The 23040-nt window shown below is 42.7% G+C and overlaps 1 protein-coding gene across 1 annotated transcript in view; it reads left to right on the forward strand.

The window, feature by feature from the left end:
• The first annotated feature begins 17630 nt into the window (after window positions 1–17630).
• TTC9 (tetratricopeptide repeat domain 9) overlaps window positions 17631–23040 on the forward strand; it is a 32680-nt gene continuing 27270 nt past the window's right edge. Inside the window, exon 1 of the mRNA XM_007988105.3 lies at window positions 17631–18264. Within this exon, the coding sequence (XP_007986296.2) occupies window positions 17859–18264 (406 nt within the window). The 5' untranslated portion in view covers window positions 17631–17858. The remainder of the gene's footprint in view (window positions 18265–23040) is intronic.

Here is a 23040-nt window from a genome sequence, read left to right on the forward strand (position 1 = left end):
AAACTATAAAACATTGCTGAAAAGAGTAAAGAAGACAGAAATAAATAGAAAGGCATTTCTTGTTCATGGGTTGGAAGACTTAATATTATTTAGATGTTCCTACTATCCAAATCAATGTACAGCTTCAATGCAAACGCTATCAAATCCTAATGGCTTTTTTTTTGTAGAAATGGAAAAATCCATCCTAAAATTCATAGGGAATCTCAAGAGACCTCAAATAACAACAACAACAAAAAATTGAAAAAGAACAAATATGGAGAACTTAAACTTTCTGATTTCCAAACATATTATCAAAACAGTGTGGTATTGGCACAAAGACAGACAAAACAATGAAATAGAATATGAAGCCCAGAAATAAACCCTCATGTATACGGTCAAATGATCTTTGACAAGACTGACAAAACCACTCAATGGGGAAATGACAGTCTTCAACAAATGGTGATGGGAAAACTGGATATCCACATGCAAAAGAATGAAGTTGGAAACCTGTCTCACACTATATACAAAAATTAACTCAAATGGATTAAAAATTTAAACATGATATCTAAAACTATAAAACTCTTGGAAGAAAACATAGGGAAAAATCTCTTAACATTAGTCTTGGCAATGATTTCTGAATTATGAAGACCAAAGCACAGATAACTAAAGCAAAAATAGACAGTTGGGATTACATCAAACTTAACTTTTGTGCATCAAAGGTCAGAATCAACATAGTGAAAAGGATATCTATAAAATGAGATTAAATATTTACAAATCATATTATCTAATTAGGGCTTAACTGCCAAAATATATAAAGAACTCCTACAGCTCAACAACAAAACATCAAATAACTCAACTTAAAAATGGGCAAAGGACTTGGATAGATGTTTCTCTGAAGATGACATAAAAATGACCAGCAAGCATATGAAAAGATGCTCAACATCACTGCTTATCTGAGAAAAGCAAATCAAAACCACAATGAGATATTACTGAGCACCCAATAAGATGGCTACTAGCCAAAAACAAACAAACAAATAAAACCTCAGAAAATAACAAATGTTGATAAGGATGTGGAGAAACTGGAACACTTGTGCACTGTTGGTGGATTGTAAAATGGTGCAACCACTATGGCAAACAGTATGGATTTTCCTCACCAAATTAAAAATAAAACTATCACATGATCCAACACTCCAGCTTCTAGGTATAAATCCAAAACAACTGAAAGCAAAGTCTTGAAGAGCTATTTGTACCCCCATGTTCACAACAGCACTATTTACAATAGCCAAAAGGTGAAAGCAATCCAAATGTCCATCAACAGATGAACAGATAAGCAAAAGTATTACATACAATAAAATATTATTCAGGGCCGGGCGCGGTGGTTCATACCTGTAATCTCAGCACTTTAGGAGGCCGAGGTGGGTGGATCACGAGGTCAGGAGTTCGAGACCAGCCTGGCCAACATGGTGAAACCCCGTCTCTACTAAAAATACAAAAATTAGCTGGGCATGGAGGTGCCTCCCAGTAATCCCAGCTACTTGGTAGTGGTTGACAGAACAATCTTATGAACCCTTCTTATCATCAGAGTAGCTTCAAAGAAATTTTCCAGGAGCCAAAGATATTTTAACATCTTAAAAATGTTGCTCTACTTTAAAAGTAAGAAGTTAAATTTACAGAAAAACAAAAAGCCTAAAGAGGTTTGAGCTCTAAATTCCTTCCAATGTCTTGACCTTTGTAATAAAAATATGTACTTGTATACATTATTGTGATCAATGGTCAACTTTATTTTTTCTTTTGATATTACACAAATGGCCTCTAAGCTCTGGCATGTGGCTAAGTGCAATAAAAAATATAACGTTTACTTCTCTTTTGAGGTAGCCAGCCTCTAAAATCTCTCTTCAGTATTTCTCACCTCCTGGTATTCACACGTTATGTGGTCTACCACTTGCACCAGATTTAGTTGGTGTAACCAATAGAATACAGTTGACCCTTGAACAAGACAGGTTTAAACTGCATAGGGATGGGGTGTGGCCGCTCACATCTGTAATCCTAGCACCTTGGAAGGCGGAGGTGGGAGGATCGCTTGAGCCCAGGAGTTTGAGTCTAGCCTGGGCAACATTGCGAAACCCCATCTCTACAAAACAAAAAACAAAAACCCACAAAAATTAGTGGTGGCACACACCTATAGTCCCAGCTACTGGGGAGGTTGAGGTGGGAGGATTGCTTGAGCCCAGGAGAAGAGGCAGCAGTGAGCCAAGATGCCACTGCACTACAGCCTGGGTGACAGAGCCAGACCCTGTCTCAAAAAATAAAAATGAAAATAAATTATAATAAACTGCATGGATCCACTTACACACAGTTTTTTTCAGTAAGTATATTGGAAAAGTTTTTGGAGATCTGCAAAAATTGCAGACAAACTACATAGCCTAGAAATATTAAAAAAAAAAAAAGTTAGCTACATCATGAATGCATAAGTATATGTAAATACTGGTCTATTTTATCATTTACTACCATAAAATACAAGTCCATTATTAAAAGTTAAAATTTATCAAAATGCACATAAACACTTATAGACTGTGCATGGCACCATTCTTAGTGGAGAGAAATGTAAATAAATGAAAAGATGCAATATGAAATCAGAAATGTGTAAAATTAATAGTACAAACCATACTACTGTAATAGTTTTGTAGCCACCTTCTCTCGTTATTGTGGTGAGCTCAAGCATTACAAGTAGTCACTTAAAACACTCTAATCATCTCCTTTTGAGCAGTTCCTCCTTCAGTAAATTCTGTATCATAATAAAAAGTGACTCTCATGGTTCTTAAGTATTTTTCATCTTGTTTAGTGCAATATCATAAACATTGAATAACACTATGGGACCCATATGAAGTGATACTAGTAATGCTAGAAGTGCTCCTGAGAACAAGAGAAAAGGCATGACATTACAGGAAAAAGTTACATTGCTTGATATGCATGGTAGATTGAGGTGTGCAGCTGCAGTTGCCCACCATTTCACAATAAAAGAATTCAGCATAAGGAACACTGCAAAAAAAAAAAAAAAAAAAGAGAGAAAGAGAGAAAAGAAAAGGAAATGGGCAAAGCCACAACTGCACCTACACCAGCATTTTGGTGAAATAGCTTTTTGTCTCATATTTAAAATGCAGCTTTTAGGCTGGGCATGGTGGCTCACGCCTGTAATCCCAGCACGTTGGGAAGCCAAGGTGGGCAGATCACTTGAGGTCAGGAGTTTGAGACCAGCCTGGCCAACATGACAAAACCCATCTCTACTAAAAATACAAAAATTATCTGGGTGTGGTGGTGTGTGTCTGTAATCCCAGCTACTTGGGAGGCTGAGGCACAAGAATTGCTCAAACCCAGGAATTGGAGGTTGCAGTGAGCCAAGATCGTGTCACCGCACTCCAGCCTGGGTGACAAAGTGAGACTCTGTCTCAAAAACAACAACAACAACAAAACCAGCTTTTATGTGGGAGTAGGGTTGCTATAAGAAAGGTGTACCTATCAACTCTAATGTGATTCAAGAAAAAAGTGCAGTCCTTTTTTTTTTGAGAGGGAGTCTCGCTCTGTCGCCCATGCTGGAGTGCAGTGGCATGGTCTTGGCTCACTGCAACCTCCACCACCTGGGTTCAAGCGATTCTCCTGCCTCAGCCTCCCAAGTAGCTGGGATCCCTGGCATATGCCACCATATCCAGCTAATTTTTCTGTGTTTTTAGTAGAGATGGGGTTTCACCCTGTTGACAAGGCGGGTCTCAAACTCCTGACTTCAGAGGATCCGCCTGCCTTGGCCTCCCAAAGTGCTAGGACTAGAGGCGTGAGCCACCACGCCCAGCCCGCAAAAGTGCAGTCATTATATGACAACTTAAATCAAAAGGAAGGTGAAGGATCTAAAGGTGGAAAATTTAACGTCAGCAAAAGATGGTTTGATGATTTTACAAAGAGGTATTTGACTTAAAAGAAGGTCAATATAGAAGCAGCAGCTTCTGCCGACCAAGAAGCAGCAGATGAGTTCCCAGATGCCATTAAGAAAATCATTGAGGAGGGTTGGGCGCCGAGGCTCACGCCTGTAATCCCAGCACTTTGGGAGGCTGAGGCGGGCGGATCACAAGGTCAGGAGATCAAGACCATCCTGGCTAACACGGTGAAACCCCGTCTCTACTAAAAACACAAAAAATTAGCGGGCCGTGGTGGCAGGTGCCTGTAGTCCCAGCTAATCTGGAGGCTGAGGCAGAAGAATCGCTTGAACCAGGGAGGCAAGGTTGCAGTGAGCCGAGATCGCGCCACTGCACTCCAGCCTGGTGACAGAGCGAGACTCCATCTCAAAACAAAACAAAACAAAATGCCTCGCCTTACACATTGAGGTAGTACTGTAAGGATCTAAATGAGGCTAAAATGCTTAATAAGTCACAAAGTACTAGATGAATTTATGTCATTATGAATGTGGCACTCATACTGGCCGGGCGCGGTGGCTCACGCCTGTAATCCCAGCACTTTGGGAGGCCAAGGCAGGCAGATCACAAGGTCAGGAAATGGAGATCATCCTGGCTAACACGGTGAAACCCCATCTCTACTAAAAATACAAACAAAAATTATCCGGGCGTGGTGGCGGGCGCCTGTCGTCCCAGCTACTTGGGAGGCTGAGGTAGGAGAATGGCCTGAACCCGGGAGGCAGAGCTTGCAGTGAGCCGAGATCTCCCCGCTGCACTCCAGCCTGGGCAACAGAGTGAGACTCTGTCTCAAACAAAACAAAACAAAACAAAACAAAACAGAAAGAAATAAAAATCATTGAGGAGAAAGGATATTTGCCTGAATGGGTTTTTAACGCAGATAAAATTGCCCTATTTAAAAATTAAATGCCACAAAGGACATTTATTAATAAGGAAGGGAAGTGAGCACAATAATTTTTAAGGCGGGAAGGGATAGGCTAACTCTACTGTTTTATGGAAATGCAGATGGGTTTATAATCATGACTGCCCTTACCTATAAACCTGCTAACCCCTGAGCCTTGAAAAGATAACACCAGCTGCCAGTCTTTTGGTTGATAGGAAGGCCTGGATAATGAGAACCCGTTTTCTGGATTGGGTCCACTGATGCTTTGTCCCTGAAGTCAGAAAGCACCTTGCCAGTAATGGACTGCCTTTTAAAGTTCTTTTGATATTGGACATTGCCTCTGGCCACTCAGAGCCCTATGAGTTCAACACTAAAGGTGTTGAAGTGGTCTACTTGCCCCCACACACAATGTTGCTAATTTAGCCTCTAGATAAGGGGGTCATAAGGACCTTTAAAGCTTATTAAATATGATACTCTATGGAAAGGATTGTTAGTGCGGAGGAAGAAATCCCCAACGGAGAGAACATCATGAAAGTCTAGAAGAATTACACCATTGCAGATGTCATCAGTGTTACAGAAAAAGCTGTGAAAGTTACCAAGCCTGGAACAATAAATTTCTGCTGGAGAAAATTGTGTCCAGATGCTGTGCATGACTTCACGAGAATTACAGCAGAGCCAATCGAGGAAATCATGAAAAGAGATTGTGGGTATGGCAAAAAAAAAAAAAGTAGGGGATAAACAGTTTCAAGATATGGATCTTGGAGAAATTCAAGAGCGATTAAATACCAAACCAGAGGAATTAATAAAGATGACTTGATGGAGCTGAGTGCTTCCAAACCAGTGCTAGATGATGAGGAGGAAGAAGACATAGTAGAAGAAGCAGTGCCAGAAAATTAATTGACATTAGAAAATCTGGCAGGTTTCCAATTATTCAAGACTGTCTTTGACTTCTTTCATCATATGGACCCTTCCATGATACGGGCACTGAAACTAAAGCAAATGGTTGAAGAAGGATTGGTGCCACAAGGAAACATTTTTAGAGAAACAGAAAAGGAAAAATGTCAGATAAAAATTATGATGTATTTCCACAGAATGACACCAAGTGTGTCTGCCTTTCTCACCTCCTTTCCACCCCCTCCACCACTTCCTCCTCTGCCACCCCTGAGACAGCAAGACTAACACCTCTTCTTCTTCCTCCTCCTCAGCTTACTCAGTATAAAGATGGTAAGGATGAAGGCCTTTATGATAATCCACTTCTACTTAATGAATAGTAAATATATTTTCCTTGCAATTTTTAAAATAACATTAGCTTTTCTGTTGCTTACTTTACTGTAAGAATACAGTATGTAAAACATATAACAATAAATATGTGTTAATCAACTGTTTATGTGTTATCATAAAGCTTCTGTTCAACAGTAGGCTTTTAGTTAAGTTTTGGGGGAGTCAAAAATTATATGAGGATTTTTGACTGCACAGAGGTCAGCACACCTAACCGCCCCCCCGCATTCTTCAAGGGTCAACTATACAACAGAAGTGATGATATATCACTTCCAAGACTCAGTTTTAAAAGATTATGGATCTCTTAGATCTCTTGCTCTGGGGGAAGCTGGGTACTATATTGTGAGGACACTCAGGGCCTATGATGCAGAAGATCATCAAGATGCCAAGATGTTCAGCCAATAGCCAGCAAGGAACAGAGGCTTGCCAACAATTATGTGATTGAGGCTGGAACTGGAATCTCTTCTAGTGGAGCCTTCAGATAACATTAGTCCTGGCCAACAACTGGACTGCAACATCTTAAAATAACTTTAACCAAAACTATGCAACTAAGAGACTCCCACAGAGACCGTGAGATTGTTTGAAAATGATAAATGATATTTTAAACTGTTAAGTTTGGAGATAATGTGTTATACAGCTATAGATAACTAAAGTATCTCTCTAGCAATTCTGTAGGAAAAAAGTAGTGTGATTGGCGGGATTGGGGGATTTAAAAAAGACTGCTAAAATGTTGAACGCCTGCTAATGGAAACCCAAGGTTATAGGATCAGAGTTTCATATAAAGTTATGAGGAACAAGACTAACCAAAAAAACTACATATAACCAACAGCAGAGCCAGTCTTAGCACTTGGCCAAATAGGCTGCTGCCAAGTAGATAGAATTTGAGAGTTAAAAATTCCAATTACCCTTAGTTAGCCTGAAATTTTACCATTAGAGATTAATGTCACTGAACCTTATAGCATCAGGTCTTTAAAGTTCTCCTGGAAGAGATTATATCTTAAAATAGTATTTATAATAGGATTATGACAGAAGACAAAAATCTAACTAATGAATGGTTCATCTGAAGAGACTTTTAATACAAAGACTATTTATAGAAGTGTGGGCATGGTTAAAGAAACCAAGAAAGAATAGTGAAGTATCCAGAGACTAGCAAGAAAGGGAAGATATTTAGGGGGGGAAAAAAAGGAAGGAAAGGGAAGAGGAGGGGAGGGGAGGGAAAGGGAAGGGAAGGGAGAAATAAATTGTATTACCAGAATCCATTAAGAGGTAGACCCAAGGAGGAAGGCCCCCCTCCCACCCAGTTATAATAGTGATACAAATTGACCCCTGCCAAAACCTTGGTGTCAAAGCAGGGAGAAAGTGGGAATAAAATGTTAATTTCTCTTCTCTCATCCTCCAGTCTCACATTGGTGCCTCCCTTTTGCCAAAGCTGACCCTCAATAAGAGGGTGAAGAGCCCAGTTGGTGCAGAGGTCAACCAGGACATAAAGCCAACAGAAAAAGACAGGGAATGGATAGCAGAGGGTAGCACAGTGTTGGAGCATCTTCAGATTAGAAAGAATCAAAGATCATCCAGGAGCATCCACCAGGCATTCTGCAGAGATCCTCTTTATTTCAGGAATACCAAAAATTCTAAGGGAGGCAAAAAGCATGGTCTTTGGGGTAAGGCAGACCTGCTTCCAAGCTATGTGACCTTGGTTAAATTACAGAACCTCTGAAAACCTCGAATTCTTCTAAGTTGAGCCTCGGAATAACAACCTCATGGGTATGGGTGAAATTAAGTGATACACACAGAGGTGTGGAGACTGGCCTTCTCCCCGACAGGCAAGCTACTAACTTAGTTAAATATGAAAGATTTGATGCATCAGAGTCACACTGCAACCTAACTTTTCAACTAGTTAAGTGGTTCACCAAAACATCTTTTTTACTACTTAAATACCCATCGACTGAGGCCTGATGAAATACATTCTGATGCACTCATAAAAACACATACTATATAGCTATATTTTAAAATGTAGTTCTGTATACTGAAATATAGTGATTTCCAAGATAATACTTATTATTGAAGATATATTACATCGAAAGCTAGAGAGACAGACAATCTCTATCTCTGGAGTGATACATAAAAAACAAGTAAGAGTGGATGCCATTGGGAAGGATTTTGGAGGGCTGGGGCCAGGGGCGAAGGAACACGTAGTATTTTTAATATATATTCCATTATGTAGAGTACTGTTTGAATTTTTTCCGATGTACCTATACTATCCTTTAAAAAAATTAAAAAGATCAGGTGCAGTGGCTCACACCTGTAATCCCAGCACTTTGGGAGGCAGAGGCAGGTGGGTCACTTGAGGTCAGGAGTTTGGCCAACATGGCAACACCCCATCTCTACTAAAGATACAAAAATTAGCCAGGCATACTGGCATATGCCTGTAATCCCAACTACTTGTGAGGCTGAGGTGGGAGGACCACTTGAACCCGGGAGGTGGAGGTTACAGTGATGGCATTCCTGCACTGCAGCCTGGGGTGACAGGGTGAAACTCCATTTCAAAAAAACAAAACAAAAAACAAACAAAAAAAACCTTCCTGGACACCAACAGTATTGAGAGTTGGTGTCTTGTATTCTTCTGTTTTTTTTCCATTTATTTCACAACCATTACAGAATGCTTGCTAATATATATACTAGGTGCTTGGCTACAAAAAGAATAAGACACAATCCCTGCTTTCAAATAGCTACGGTCTAGTTGTAGAGACAAAAAAAACAAGCAGATAACCATTATGCAGTATAATGAGTATGGCTTATCTTATTTTCCTTATTTAAAATGTGAAGATATACACACACACCCAATTCCACTTAAGCTATTTTCCCACTGCAATTATCACATTCTAACAGCCTATGTTATTTATTTATTTATGATGTTTATTTTCAGTCTTCCCTCATTCTACGAAGGTGACAATTTTTGCCTTTTTTATTCATTGATCCCCAACACCTAAAACAGTGAAATATTTCAATAGAAGTTTGTTGAATGAATATTGAATAAATAAGTGCTATGCAGTATAAAAGCATGAAAAGGGAGCTACTGGAACATACCAGAATGCACACCAACCTTGTATATGGAAGTCAGTGGGACTTCATAGTGGAAGTGACATTTGTGCCAGCTCTTTTGGCAAATCTGGGTGACTTTGACTGGAAGACCTAATATTCTAAGAGCAAGCAAATGAGAAATACAGAAACATGAAACACATAGGAAACGGTAAGTGCAAAGGCATAGAGATATAAGAATAGTACATCTGGAAAACTAAACATATGGCAATAAATATTGGTTGTTGATAACTGTGTAAGCTGGGTGATAGGTTCTTAAAGATTCATTATGCCACTCTTTTTTGTGTGTATGTTTAAATTTGTCCATAATACAAAGTTAAGAATAAATTAATAAACTATGTTTTAATGAGTATAAAAGAATAGAAAAAAGAATTTCTCTCTTCCAATGTCTATATATATAAATCTCAGAGAAAACTCTGATTGTCCATGTGCTTCTCCCTGAAAGCAATCACTATGGCGTAGGAAGATAGAGTAACACAATGGGCTCAAGCCTGGAATAGGTACTAGCAAGTGGCGGGGTGACAAGGGCAGTGCAGGGAGCTAGAGGACACCATGATTGACAGTTCCACCCGACCACATGGAACAGGGGAAAGAAGAGTGTCCTAAGGAAGGTTGGTAGCTGATCCAAATAAATGATATCATGGCCCCAAGGAGGGCTTCAATTGATACTGGAGATGAGACAGTCAGAGAATGGATTGGGTGGTAGGAGACAATGGAGATAGGTAGAGAGGGCTTATTTTTCTAAATAAGGTCAGGCTGAACCAGGCTCTGGAATCATAGAGAAATCTGTTGTTGGGTTGGGGTTGTGGGCAGAAGGTAGAATGAATGAAAATATGAATCTCACATTAGCTACATCTGGACACAAAGTACTCAAAAATCTCCTGCTTTCCCGTAGAGGAATATTTGAAGATTGAATATGGATAACAACTGATAATGAAAATGCTATAATTTTGTCAGGTAAATTTTAAGTTTGATGCAAAGTTTGATTTGATGCAATTAGAAAAACATCCCCAAAATAGCTTTGATTTGGTTGTCATGTGACCAAACCCTGAAGAGCTTAGCTTAGTACAAAAGATATTCAAATACATGTCTCACATATGCTCAAGAAATTGAGCTGAAGGAAGAGACAAAGCAGCACAAGCCATCTGTTTAGAAGGTACGCAAGCTCCGGAGTGAGTGTGGAGAGAAAGGGGCCTCCAGTCTTCCAAGACCAGTGGGTAGCAGAAGAGTCAAAGGCTCCAAGAGGCAGAAACAAGATCCAGAAGTGGGGCAGGCACAATGCTTGAAGCCTGAAAACAAACATTGTGCCTTCTACTGTTGACCATGCAAAGGTCTTTCCTTCAAAACAGTTCCACACACTTCTCTAGGAAATCTTCCAGCATATCTCAGCAGTATTGAGCTGTTCCGCTAGTGGTGTGAGCATCTAGAGGATTCACTGGGGTGTGTTCAAGGCTAGCTTGTTAGGATAGAAGAGACAGGTTTTGATGACATTGGGCCAAAGTACCATGAGTACTAGAAACTTGCCATGTGGCCCAGTCATCTTTCTCCTTCATGAGGTTCATGAAGAATCCATATATGCATGTGCCACTGACAGATGAGAAATTAAAATATCACTTTATAGTTACCTGAATAAATGCCCAATTTCTTAGTGTAGAACTCTCTTTCAAAAACAAAGTTAGAAACCAGGCACGATGGCTCACGCCTGTAGTCCCAACGCTTTGGGAGTCTGAGGTGGGCGGATCACTTGAGGTCAGGAGTTCAAGACCAGCCTGGCCAACATAGTGAAAGTCCCTCTCTACTAAAATACAAAAATTAGCTGGGTATGGTGGCATGTGCCTGTAGTCCCAGCTACTCGGGAGACTGAGGCTCAAGAATTGCTTGAACAGGGGAGGCAGAGCTTGCAGTGAGCCGAGATCATGCCACTGCACTCCAGCCTGGGCAACAGAGTAAGACTCGGTATCCAAAATAAAAACAAAACAAAAAAACAAAGTTAGAGCAAGCAGCCTATACTAAAGGCCCACAAGGGCCTTCGTCTCCCTGTGACATACCAAGATCTCACTTTCTTTCCTGCCACATTAAACAAGATGCAAGCAAAAAATGTACACTTAGCTATGCATTTGAGGAAGAGAAAATATGGCCAGATCCCAAGGGAAGGCCCTGATTCAGCTTACCTATTCCTGCTGCATTAAGAGAAAGCTGAATGGAGGTTCATAACTCTGTTCATGTTAAACATGGATCAATTGATTCCCTAGAATCTGGTCAATCTGTAAACAACCCCTCTCTGGGAAAAGGTGAAGATTAGGAAAGAAGGGAAGATATTGAGCCTCCTGTTGGAAGTAAATGCTCAGTGCCACCAAGTGAAAATAGCACTCAGGCAAAAGTTTTCTCAGCAAGGCAACTTAATTCTATAGAAGGATGCGTCTCACGGATGGAGCAATGGCAAGAGCACACCGGACAAGGGAGGGTAAGGGGGTCTTAATCTTAACGCAGCTAGTCCCTACCTCTGGGTCTTTCCCCTATTGGCTAGGGTTGGACCACAAAGTCTAAGCTAATTCCAATTGCCTGTTTTAAAGAGAGTGAGAGTACAAGCCAGAGTGGCAGGGTGAGTAGTTTCTGCTGGTAGGTTGGGAAGGATGGTTACAGAACAAGTGACTAAGAATGACTAAGGACAGAACAGGTGACTAAGGATGACTACAGACAAAAGAGGTGACAGAGGCTAGGAGGGGGTTCTTTACTGAAACTAGGGTCAAAGAGGCACAAAGAACAAGGAAGTTAAACTTTAAAATGGAAAACAAAGAACAGGGAAGCTAAACATACCGACATATTGGTTCTTTGAAGAGGAACTCAGAGCTCATTGTACTTAACAATTTTTCTCCCTCTTGAATTTTAAAGGGAGTTAACAGGCTAAACTTTGAAGAGGAATTTATTGTATCCTACACTCCCTTCCCTCTAAACACTTGCTCTTCAAAATGTGGTCCATGGACCAACAATATCAGCAGCACCTGACAGCTTGTTAGAAACATAATCTTGGGGGGGGATGCGGTGGCTCACGCCTATAATCCCAGCACTTTGGGAGGCCGAGGTAGGCGGATCACGAGGTCAGGAGATCAAGACACAGTGAAACCCCGTCTCTACTAAAAATACAAAAAAAAATAGCTGAGCATGGTGGCACACGCCTGTAGTCCCAGCTACTCGGGAGGCTGAGGCAGGAGAATCACTTGAACCCGGGAGGCAGAGGTTGCAGTGAGCTGAGATCATGCCATTGCACTCCAGCTTGGGTGACAGAGTGAGACTCTGTCTCAAAATAAGAAAAAAAAAAAAAAAAGGAAACATAATCTTGGGCCCCAGCCTAAATTAACAGAGTCAGAAAACTGCATTTTAATAAGGTCTCCAAGCAATTCATATATACATTAAAGTTTGAGAAGCACTGAGTTGCTTTTTTACATTTTTAGTATTTTTTTATTTCAATCACTTTTGGGGTACAAGTAGTTTTTTGTTACATGAATTGTATAGTGGTGAATTCTGAGATTTTAGTGTACCCATCACCGAAGAAAAAATAAATTTGGACCAAAATTTAAGTATAAAGATAGTTAAGAGCATAGATTCTGGAGCCAGATTTCTTGGGTTTAAGTCCCAGCTCCACTACTCATCAGCAGGCAAGACTCTGTGCCTTGGTGTCTAAAATGAGGACAACAATAGCACTGATTTCACTAAGTTATTATGAAGATTCAGTGGGTTATATGTTAAGTGCTTAACCCAATGCCTGACACAATGTAAATACTATATGTAGGTGGTATCTATTACACATTGTACCTAATGTAGAGTTTGTTTGTTTTTTTAATCCCTAGGTCCTCCCTACTCTCCCCTTTCTGAGTCTCTAAAGTCCATTATACCACTCTGTATGTCTTTGCATACTCATAGCTTAGCTCCCACTTATATATGAGAACATACGTTTTTTGGTTTCCCACTCTTATGTTACTTCACTTAGAATAATGGCCTCTGGCTCCATCCAAGTTGCTGCAAAAGACGTCATTTCATTCTGTTTAATGGCTGAGCAGTACTCCATGGTGTATACATACCACATTTTATTTACCTACCCATTAGTCAATGGGCACATAGGTTGCTTCCACATCTTTGCAATTGTGAACTGTGCTGCTATAAACATACGTGGAGAAGCACTGAGTTTCTGACTCTTAAGTTCATGCTTAGATTTTCTGTCATTTGGGTCTTTTCTCACTTCCTAAAATAGTGCTCTGCATATGGCCAATGGTTAATGAAAGAATGTTTAAGAAATTCTTGTTGGCATTTATTTAATTCCATTTGAAGGGAGAAGACCATTTCTGGGAAGCCAGAACACGTTTACCAATGAGTGGCTTAAACAGAGACAGAAGCATACTAACAACAAGCAAACAGAACAATTCTAGACATACACAGACAACTCTGTGGAGCGGGACAGATGGGCATAGTCATTCTACCCTCACTCCATGCTACTGCTCTTACTATTCCCTCCCTTCCTCGCTCATGCTTGCCCTTATCAGACCTACTACTAAGCTCTTGTGCTGAGTTCTGCCTCACACACAGGGTGGTACCACATGGGTTACATGTTTCTCATAGCCTTGTCCTCAAACCCAAAATCTAAGAGTGAGATACTGTACCATTAAGCCAGCACACAGTGGGAAAATAAAGCAATTTGGCATGTCAGTATTTCTTACCTTTAAATGGTTGTGACCACTGTGACCCAATTAATGTCTTATTTCTGACAGGAGCCAAATCCCAGGCCTGGGTCTTTATCCAACATTTGCCTCCTGTAGCCTGTCCTAAGTTATTTTAGGGACTGGTAACAACAAAAATTCAGAGTGCCCAACCTCCAATTTCTTCTCTTTGCTCTACCTGATGCAATACCTTAAAGTAAAAAGAGCCGGTGGTTGGCAAATATTTATGAATTTACTGGAGTTCTGTCATTACATTCTTATGGGATCCAATAATGACAGGATTTAATGAGCAATAATTAAAGTTACTATCTGTCGAGCATTTATGATATGCTTCACAACAACCCTACGAAATAAGTAGTAGTCCTATTTAATGAATGAGGAAATTAAGTTTTCAGAAGTTCAATAACTTGTCCAGGAAATAGTCAAGATAGAATTCCAGCTAACACTTGTCTGAGTCTAGAATCTTTTAACCACTGAACTTATATGATGTCTCACTTGTAAGATACCACTGCAAATGCACTGTGTGGGCAGAGAATCATCTACCTTCTCCAGGAATAATGTGAGGATCAAATGAGATGAAAAATGTCAAAGCATTTAGGAAAGTAAAGAAATATAAAATATAAGATATAATTTAGCACACTAAAATTGTGTCCAAATAAAAGCCCTAGGTTCTCTATAAATGACAATTGTATATGTGAAAATTTTTCACCTTTATAATTAGAGCTATCTCAGTTAATTCTATATACACTTTTAATTTATCAAATTAGAAAATATTTCTTAAGAGCTCACCCTTGGTGTTGGCAAGGAGGCGGTGAAACTAGCACATTGCTGACGGGAGCATGAGTTAGTACAATCTTTCTGAAAAGCAAGTTGACAATGTGCTTCGAGACTTTATTAAAACTTGAAATAATGTTTTGTAAGAAAAAATAAATTTGGACAAAAATTTAAGTATAAAGATAGTTAAGAGCATAGATTCTGGAGCCAGATTTCTTGGGTTTAAGTCCCAGCTCCACTACTCATTAGCAGTGTAATCTCAGGCAAGTCTCTGTGTCTTGGTGTCTAAAATGAGGATAGTAATAGCACTGATTTCACTAAGTTATTATGAAGATTCAGTGGATTATTATATGTTAAGTGCTTAACCCAATGCCTGGCACAATGTAAATACTATATGGAGGTGGTATCTATTATTTTTATCTCAGTGTTATTTATAATAGCAAAATCTGCCTGACTATAGAAGAATGCTTAGGTATACTACGGTACACTTACAATGGAATTTTTTTTTTTTTTTTGAGATGGAGTCTCCCCCTGTGACCCAGGCTAGAGTGCAATGGCACAATCTGGGCTCACTGCAACCTCTGCTTCCCGGGTTCAAGCGATTCTCCTGCTCAGTCTCCCAAATATCTGGGATTACAGGCACCCACTACCACGCCCGGCTGGTTTTTGTATTTTTAGTAGAGATGGGGTTTCACCATGTTAGCCAGGCTGGTCTTGAACTTCTAGTCTCAGGTGAGCTGCCCACCTCTGCCTCCCAAAGTGCTGAGATTACAGGCATGAGCCACTGCACCTGGCCACTTACAATGGAATATTGTACAGAATATTAAAAATGAGGTTTTAAAAGAATATTTAATTACATATAATGTAAAGTAAAAAGCCCAGGAAGCAAGCCTGGGGGAACATCGCATGACCCTGTCTCTACAAAAAAAAAAAAAAAATCGACCAGGGGTGGTGGTGTGCACCTATAGTTGCGGCTCCTCACAAGGATAAGGTGAAAGGTGAGAGGATCCCTTGAGCCCAGGAGTTTGAGGCTGCAGTGAGCAATTATCATGCCACTGCACTCCAGCCTGGGTGACAGAGAAAGACCCTGACTCAAAAAAAAAAAAAAAAAAAAGAAACAAAGAAAAGAAAACAACAGCAACAAAACAGTAAATGAATTGTGTATATTGTTCCATACTACTTATGTTTGCTAAAAGAGCACTTTTTACAAATATAGATGCCTAGAAAACAACTGGTAGGAATTACATCAAAATATTAACAAAGAATACAACTGGGTATAGACTGGGGGGTTCTTTATACTTCATTGTATTTTCCAAAGTCTCTAGAGCAGTGTTTCTCACACTTTAATAGGTAAACAAATCACCCAGTACGCTCGTTAAAATGCAGCTTCTGGGTTAGTAGGTATGGGATTTTCAGATTCTGCATTTCTGATAGGTTCTCCTGTGATGCTGATGATATTGGCCCAAGGTCTACACTTTGAATAGCAAGGTTTTAAAGCAGCATATCTGAACCAATATACTGGTTAACTGAGACCCACCCTCAGAGTTTAATTTCGTAGGTCTGGAGTAGGATCGTAGGATTTGCATTTCTGACTGTTTCCCAGGTGATGCTGACACTGCAGGTCTGTGAACAGCACTCTGACAACCGGTGCTCTAGAATCTTTTTTTTTTTTTCCTTAACATTAAGGAGGAGAGGGCACTAAAAAATATGTCAGGCTTCTCCATTGCCTCCAAAATCAGACCGAAATTCTTCATCCAAAAGCCCCCATAATGCAACCCAATCATTTCCTACTACTTCTCATTAGGCCATAAAATCAAATCACTATGCCCTAAATGCACCTGAGATTTCAAACATCAGGACTTCCGCTGGATTTCCTCACTCCGGCTATGCCACTTCCTTCTATTTCCTCATGCCAAATCCTACTCAGGCTTCAAGGTCCTCAAATGCTATTTCCTCCATAAAGCCTCCTGATCTACCACTACTCAAAAAGCTACCTCTCCCTCCCCTCCTCAGGGCTGCACAGCACTTTTCGTTCCTCCCCAGTGACAGACACCATCTGTACCTGGTCCAGAGACTCTCCCGGTTGGTGGTGTACCTTTGCCTGTAGACTGGGAGTTTCTTGAGGTCAGGGGAGTGACTTGCCTATCTTTGCCTCTTAGCCTTAGCAAATTCCCAGTAGACAGCTGACACTCAGAATTGACCAAAAGAAGAAAGGAATGGGACCTCCTGAGGAAGGGCACAGAACTGTCCTGTAAATGGAAACTAGACCGGACACACGCCAAGCCGATGACCCACAGTAACAGGTGCTCTCCATCTCTGATGTCTGTGATTCATTCTGCACAGCTGCGCATACACAGCGCACGCACACACAGGCTCCCAGAATACGGCGCCCCACACGCTGTACAGCACGCGGCGTTCTGGACGCCCCAACGGCCACACACACCGAGACACACCTCAGCGACAACCTGGATCCACAAAAAGGAGGCCCTGCCCCCTTAAAAATATTAACACCTTACTGCAAAGAACTAAAAGCTACGGCTTGCGCCTGCGCCCCTTGTTCCCCGCCGCACCTTTTCTTGTAGTTAAGAAATCTATTTCTGCACGCATTTCGTCGCCGCCGCCCCCACCCCTACACACACACACACACACACACACTCCCCTTCCCCACCTCCTCCACCCCCCCACCCTGCCGCCTTTCAGACGAGGCGCGCCTCGGAGAGCGGGATTGAATGGGAAAGAGCGGGGCCGTCTTTGTCATTAATCCTCCCCTCCTTTGGGCCAGCCAAGCTTCTTCCGGGTCAGCGACCATCCCCGCCACCCCACTCGGGGCCACGGTCTCCCCGCAGCGCTAGCCCCGGGCCCGCGAGCACCGGCCCCCGCCGCCCGCAGGTTGCGGAGGGAGGAGGGCGGGAGCGGGCGGCGTGGAGCGGGGAGGCGGGGGAGGGGCGGGCGTCCGAGGCGGCGGCAGCGGCAGCGGCGGCGGCGGGAGCAGCCTTTGGCAGCAGCGGGGAGAATGGGAGTGCGGGGCGCCAGACCGCCGCGGGGTGTCACGGCCGCCACGAAGCCTGCGAGGCGCGGGCCCGGCGCCCGCGGCTTTTAAACCCAGGAAGGCGCGGCGGCGGCGGCGGCGGCGGGCAGATCGCGGCGCGCACCAGGCGCCGGGGCGGCGGCCGAATGGAGAGAAAGGGCTCGGCGTCTGGGGCCAAGGGGAACCCGAGCCCGCCAGCGGCCGGAGAGGGGCAGCGGCCACCGCCGCCGCTGTGCGTCCCGGGCGGCGGCGGAGGAGCCCCGGCGCGGGGCCAGGTTGGGGCGGCGGCCGAGCCGGCCGAGCTCATCCGGCGAGCGCACGAGTTCAAAAGCCAAGGGGCGCAGTGCTACAAGGACAAGAAATTCCGTGAAGCCATCGGCAAATACCACCGGGCGTTGCTGGAGCTGAAGGGGCTGCTGCCGCCCCCCGGGGAACGGGAGCAGGACTCGCGCGCGGCCTCCCCGGCTGGGGCCCCCAAGCCCGGCCGCCTCTCGGAGGAGCAGAGCAAGACGGTGGAAGCCATCGAGATCGACTGTTACAACAGCCTGGCAGGTGAGCCGCGCCGCGCCCCCCGCCCCGCGGTCCCAGTTCTTTGGCCCGGTCCCTCCGCGGACCACTGCGGCGCTCCCGCGGTGCAGATTCTCCTGCTGTGACTGTGCTGCTCCTGGGAAGAACCTGGGAGGGAGGCGCTTTGGAAAAAGTGTGACTTTCAGGATTATGGCTTTCAAAGGCCATAGTCATCTCTTGTCCCTTCGCTAGCATACATCGTAAATCTCACCTAGAAATGACTGGATAGATAGAAGGGGACCCCGCTGGCCTGGCTATGGCTGCTGCTGTTACTGCTCACCAGTGGACCTGGGTCCAAAATGCGGAAGCAGCGCCCGGGGTGGGCCCCCGCAACCACCGCTAGCCCAGCTTTTTCCTGTGAGTGGGTCCCCAGGGAGGCCACGCACCTGTCTGCTCTCAGGTAGCATTAGCACTAGGACTGGTCCTCGCCTTTTCCCCAACTAACCGTATCCCTGTAGGTAAGATCTTCCCCAAGTTTTTTGGCCCCAGTAGCAAAGGGGAGTCTGATACCATGCCTTCAGCATCTTGAGCAAAATGGATTCCAGAATGCCACTTTCTTCTCTCTGAGCTCTGCTGGGGCTCCTGGTTGCCAGGTGAAGATCGCAATCTCAAAGGAAGCTTGGTTCATGGTTGGGCTTGAACTATGCTGCATTCTCCCTCTCCTCCCTGCCCCTTTCTCACTATGTGTAGCATCAGTCCTCTCGCCAGCTGGCTGCTAGGGGTGAAGGAAAAAGGGGCCCTTCTCTTGGGCAAAGAAGGTGTACATTCCAACATTCCCTTTGGGGATAAGGGCCAAAATCAGGCATTTAAAAAATTTTTAATTTAGGTGCAGGAATATTTAAAGTCTCTTAAAAAAGGAAGAGTCTGGCTTGTGCCAGGGCCTTCCTGTGAGAAGGTGGGAGAGGTTGGCAAAGGCAACTTGAAAAGCATTCTCTACTCTTCTCTTGCCCCATTTGGTGAGATTTTGGCATGGTCAACCTTCTCCGACCAAATAAAGGGAAGTTCCTCCTAGTTCCTAACATGTGAGGTTGCCTAAACTGTCTATGGACAGTTAGAGCAGGGTAGGGGTGGAAGAGTGACTGGGTGTGGCAGAGGATGGTGAATGTGTCTGAAGCCCAGGCAGTTAGGGGAGTAAAAATAAATACTGGCAATTCTGCTCTGTTCTTAAATGCAGATCTCTCTGTTCCCTCTGAGGTTTCTAGTACCAACGTACCTCTGTCTTCTCGGAATGCCATGCCCAGTCTCATTTTTGATCAGGCTACGGAGGTACTTTGTAAATTGTAAAGTAGTTTACAGACTTAAAGGATTAATAGAGTAGTAGTAGCAGCAGTTGGAGGAATGGTGGTGCTAATAGCAATACTAGCAGTAATAGCAGCAGATAAAATTGTAGTACAGCAAAAATTGACTCTTTCAATCCATTATAAGATACAGCTTGAGTCTTTTAGTTCCCGTAAGTCTGTGGCATACTGGCTGCTGCCCCATGAATAGTTAAAGGGCAGAGCAGTCATGGGTGGAGGAAGAGGCACTGTGGATTGCTAATGCGGTGACTTTGGAGTGGTAATGGAATCTTATATTTAGTCAGTATTATCCATGGACATTCTAGGGCTGCCAGCCAGTGGCTAGCACTGCCTGCCCTCCACCCCAGACGTGGTTACATTTCCATGGTGAAATCAAAGATGTGTCCTTGGTCAGGCCAGCCCAGTCAGGGTGGGGCTGAAATCTGGACAGCTCCACCACTCCCATCCTCACCTCACACACTGGAAAACTTCAACACTGAGAGAATGGAAAGTAGCAATAGCAGATTTTCCCCTCTGCTGCCTTCTCCAGTGCTCACCACTTATATTAATAATTAATTGTGTGTGCTGTTAGGCATCCTCCATACCTTGTCTCTTTAAATCTTTATAATCTGTATAAAAGAAATATGATCATCAGTTTTGCAGAGAAAAAGCTCAAGGCTCCGGAGCCATTGTTCTCCAAAGGCAATGTTCTTGTCATCATACTTTGATACACAAAGTCAGCATCCTCTGGTCCTCTGTCTCACTTGAGCCCAGTTTCAGGTGGGCTCCGAAGCCTTGCACTTTGGAAATTCCTTTGGGAGATCTCAGGCCTGGTAACCAGGAGAAAGAAATAGAGTACTTTGATTCAAGGCTCTAACTGGCTATTTCCAGATGTCAAGTTTCACAAAAGAAAGAAAAGAGTGATTATAAGCAAAGCAGTTTTGTCAAAACCAAAATCTGTATCCTGTATAGAAAATTGAGCTAGGAGGATGGTTCCACTTAAAAGTCACTCTGGGGAGAAGTAGAAGCCTTACGTTTGTTTCCTTCAGGGCTATGTATAAAATCAGTGATGACTATTTCAGAAGTCCTAGCTAATAAGAAAATATCCTTTTTGGTTAGATTACAAAATAATCAATGCCTGTAATATGTATTTTCTTTTGTAAAATACTAAAACATTTAAAGAAGAAAATACGCAATTACCTGTAATCTAGTTAGAAACCCATTGTGGTGTATTTCCTTCCTGTATTTTTTTCTGTGAATAAATGTAAACAGTTTACAAAGCTGAGGTCCTTCTGTGTATACAATCAGGTATCCTGCTTTTAATCCCGTTTACTTATGTCAGCAGCATTTTTCACATTTCGTGAAAATATTTTCATGAAGATTATTTTAAATGGCAACAGAAAAGTTTTAATGTGTATTTATACTTCTCATTGGCTAGAAAGAAAGGAAAGATGATCACTGGTATTGCTGTTAGAGCCAGAACAGTGCAGCATGGCCCATGAGATATCTTTTTCCCTGTGTGCCTGCTAAAAGGAAGGAGACCAGCAACTGGAGGTTTATTCTGGAAGAAAGGCAGTTGACCCTTCCACCAGGGTTGCAGCACCAGCTGAGTAGCCCAACAAGCTCCAGGTTCTGGGGCAGTCTGAATATATTTAATCAAGGATCTGTCCTCCTTCTACACAAAGCTGTGTATGGAGAGAGAGGACTGGGTTTTAGGAGGAAGTTGGACTACTAGCCCAGAAGTACCTGGAAAATTAAGCTGTGTTGCTAAGGGCATCGCTGCTCCAAACAAGAGGTGGTTATGAGGCTTCTGGAGTAAATCTAGGCTCAGTAAACCCTTGTACTCCACATGGAAGCCTCCAAAAGAATAGCAAGGGGACAGCTAGAATGTGCTAAGAGATGTTGGTCTAAATATCTGTTTGGATGACTTGAGGGGACACATGAAGGATGTGCAGGCAATTTGCAAACGGCTCCAGGTTGTGGTCTCTTCTGGCTGGGATTTCTTTTTGGTTGGAAGGGATCTGACCAGTTGTGCTGGGCCCCTGGATGTGATTTTTGTGTATCTTATTTTCCAAAAAATTCAAAGAAATAGGTGGGGAGCATTCTGATACAATGGTTAGAAAAGATAGCCTGACCTTCCTGGGGAGACATAGGAATCTGATCTTTACAGAGCCTACAGAGGAAGCATGTATTGGCCTGTTGATGGACTCTTCTTGACATTGAACAAGATACAGGACTCTGGGGCCTTGGAATGTTCTGTGTAGGACCCTTTGAAGGGCAGAACCTTTTGCCCTACATTGGTTCCTGTGGGGCTGTGGTGGCCCTAGCTGAAGTATGATCAAAGGGATATAACACACAATGATTTTGCTGGTATCTTCAAATGATGTTCAAGGCCAGCAGTAGAGATGGAAATCAACAAACCATGGCATTGGACCTGAAGGCTAGGAGCTTGTGTCTCTGTCCCTGGGATACCTTGTGACCTTGGATAAGCCCCTGCCATTTTATTTTACTTTCATTTTCCCATCTACTGAGAGCTCTGTTTAGGAGATTTTTGTTGATCTTACCAAAGGGGCACCTAATATCCATTGATCCCAATTGAAGCCTTGGGATAGGGATGTGGCAAGGCCTAGAAGGAAGTCACACCGGGAAAAGGCCTGGGATGGTGCTGGTTTGAAACCAGCTTTTCGATGCTTGTGGACATGTCTTAAAGCCATGGGATTGGAGCCAGCCACATAATTTGCAGGGCCCAGCGCGAAATGAAATGTAGGACTCTTTGTTGAAAAGGCAGGCAGGAAGTGTCGCTGACGATCCTAAAAGATAAAGCTTTTTTCTTTCATTCTTTCTCTCGACTTGACATGGTGCTTTGTATTTGCTATTTAATGTCATTGCAAATAAAAAAATTTAAAAATTTAATTATTAGCATAGATTTTACTATTCTTTATATTGTGTGGTGCCAGTTTTAAATGAACTTACAGGAACACTATACTTATATGAGGAATTATAAAAATTATGCAATTTATACTTCTGTAGCTCCTACATGCATATGTATTTATTCTTACTAGAACAGTGGAAATGCTGCACCAAATAAACTGAACTATTTTTATTTCCCTTTTTTATATGTGTACTTTATATGCATACTTCATATGTGCACTTTCTACCAGGCTTTCAGATGAGCCAGGAAACGAAAAGGGACTACACGTGACCCTACCCTTTCCTTCTGTGTCATCATTTTCAGCATGAGTGGTTGGCTAATATGGGAAAGCAACATAGGTAGGAAAGGATATGATAGGGTTCCTAGATGATTTGTGTTTCTGAGAACTTTTTTTTCCACGTTTGAAGCCATTTCTAGTTTGAATGGAAAGAATGGCCCTTTGGGACTGGCAGCATATTCACTTGGTTATGGGCGTAATTAAGTCTTGATGAACTCTCACGCATCGTGGGGCTCCTAGAATTCTTTGCTCATGGGGCATCGTGAATGCTGTAT

Source organism: Chlorocebus sabaeus, chromosome 24 (genome assembly GCF_047675955.1).
Source record: "Chlorocebus sabaeus isolate Y175 chromosome 24, mChlSab1.0.hap1, whole genome shotgun sequence".
Lineage (NCBI taxonomy): Eukaryota > Metazoa > Chordata > Mammalia > Primates > Cercopithecidae > Chlorocebus > Chlorocebus sabaeus.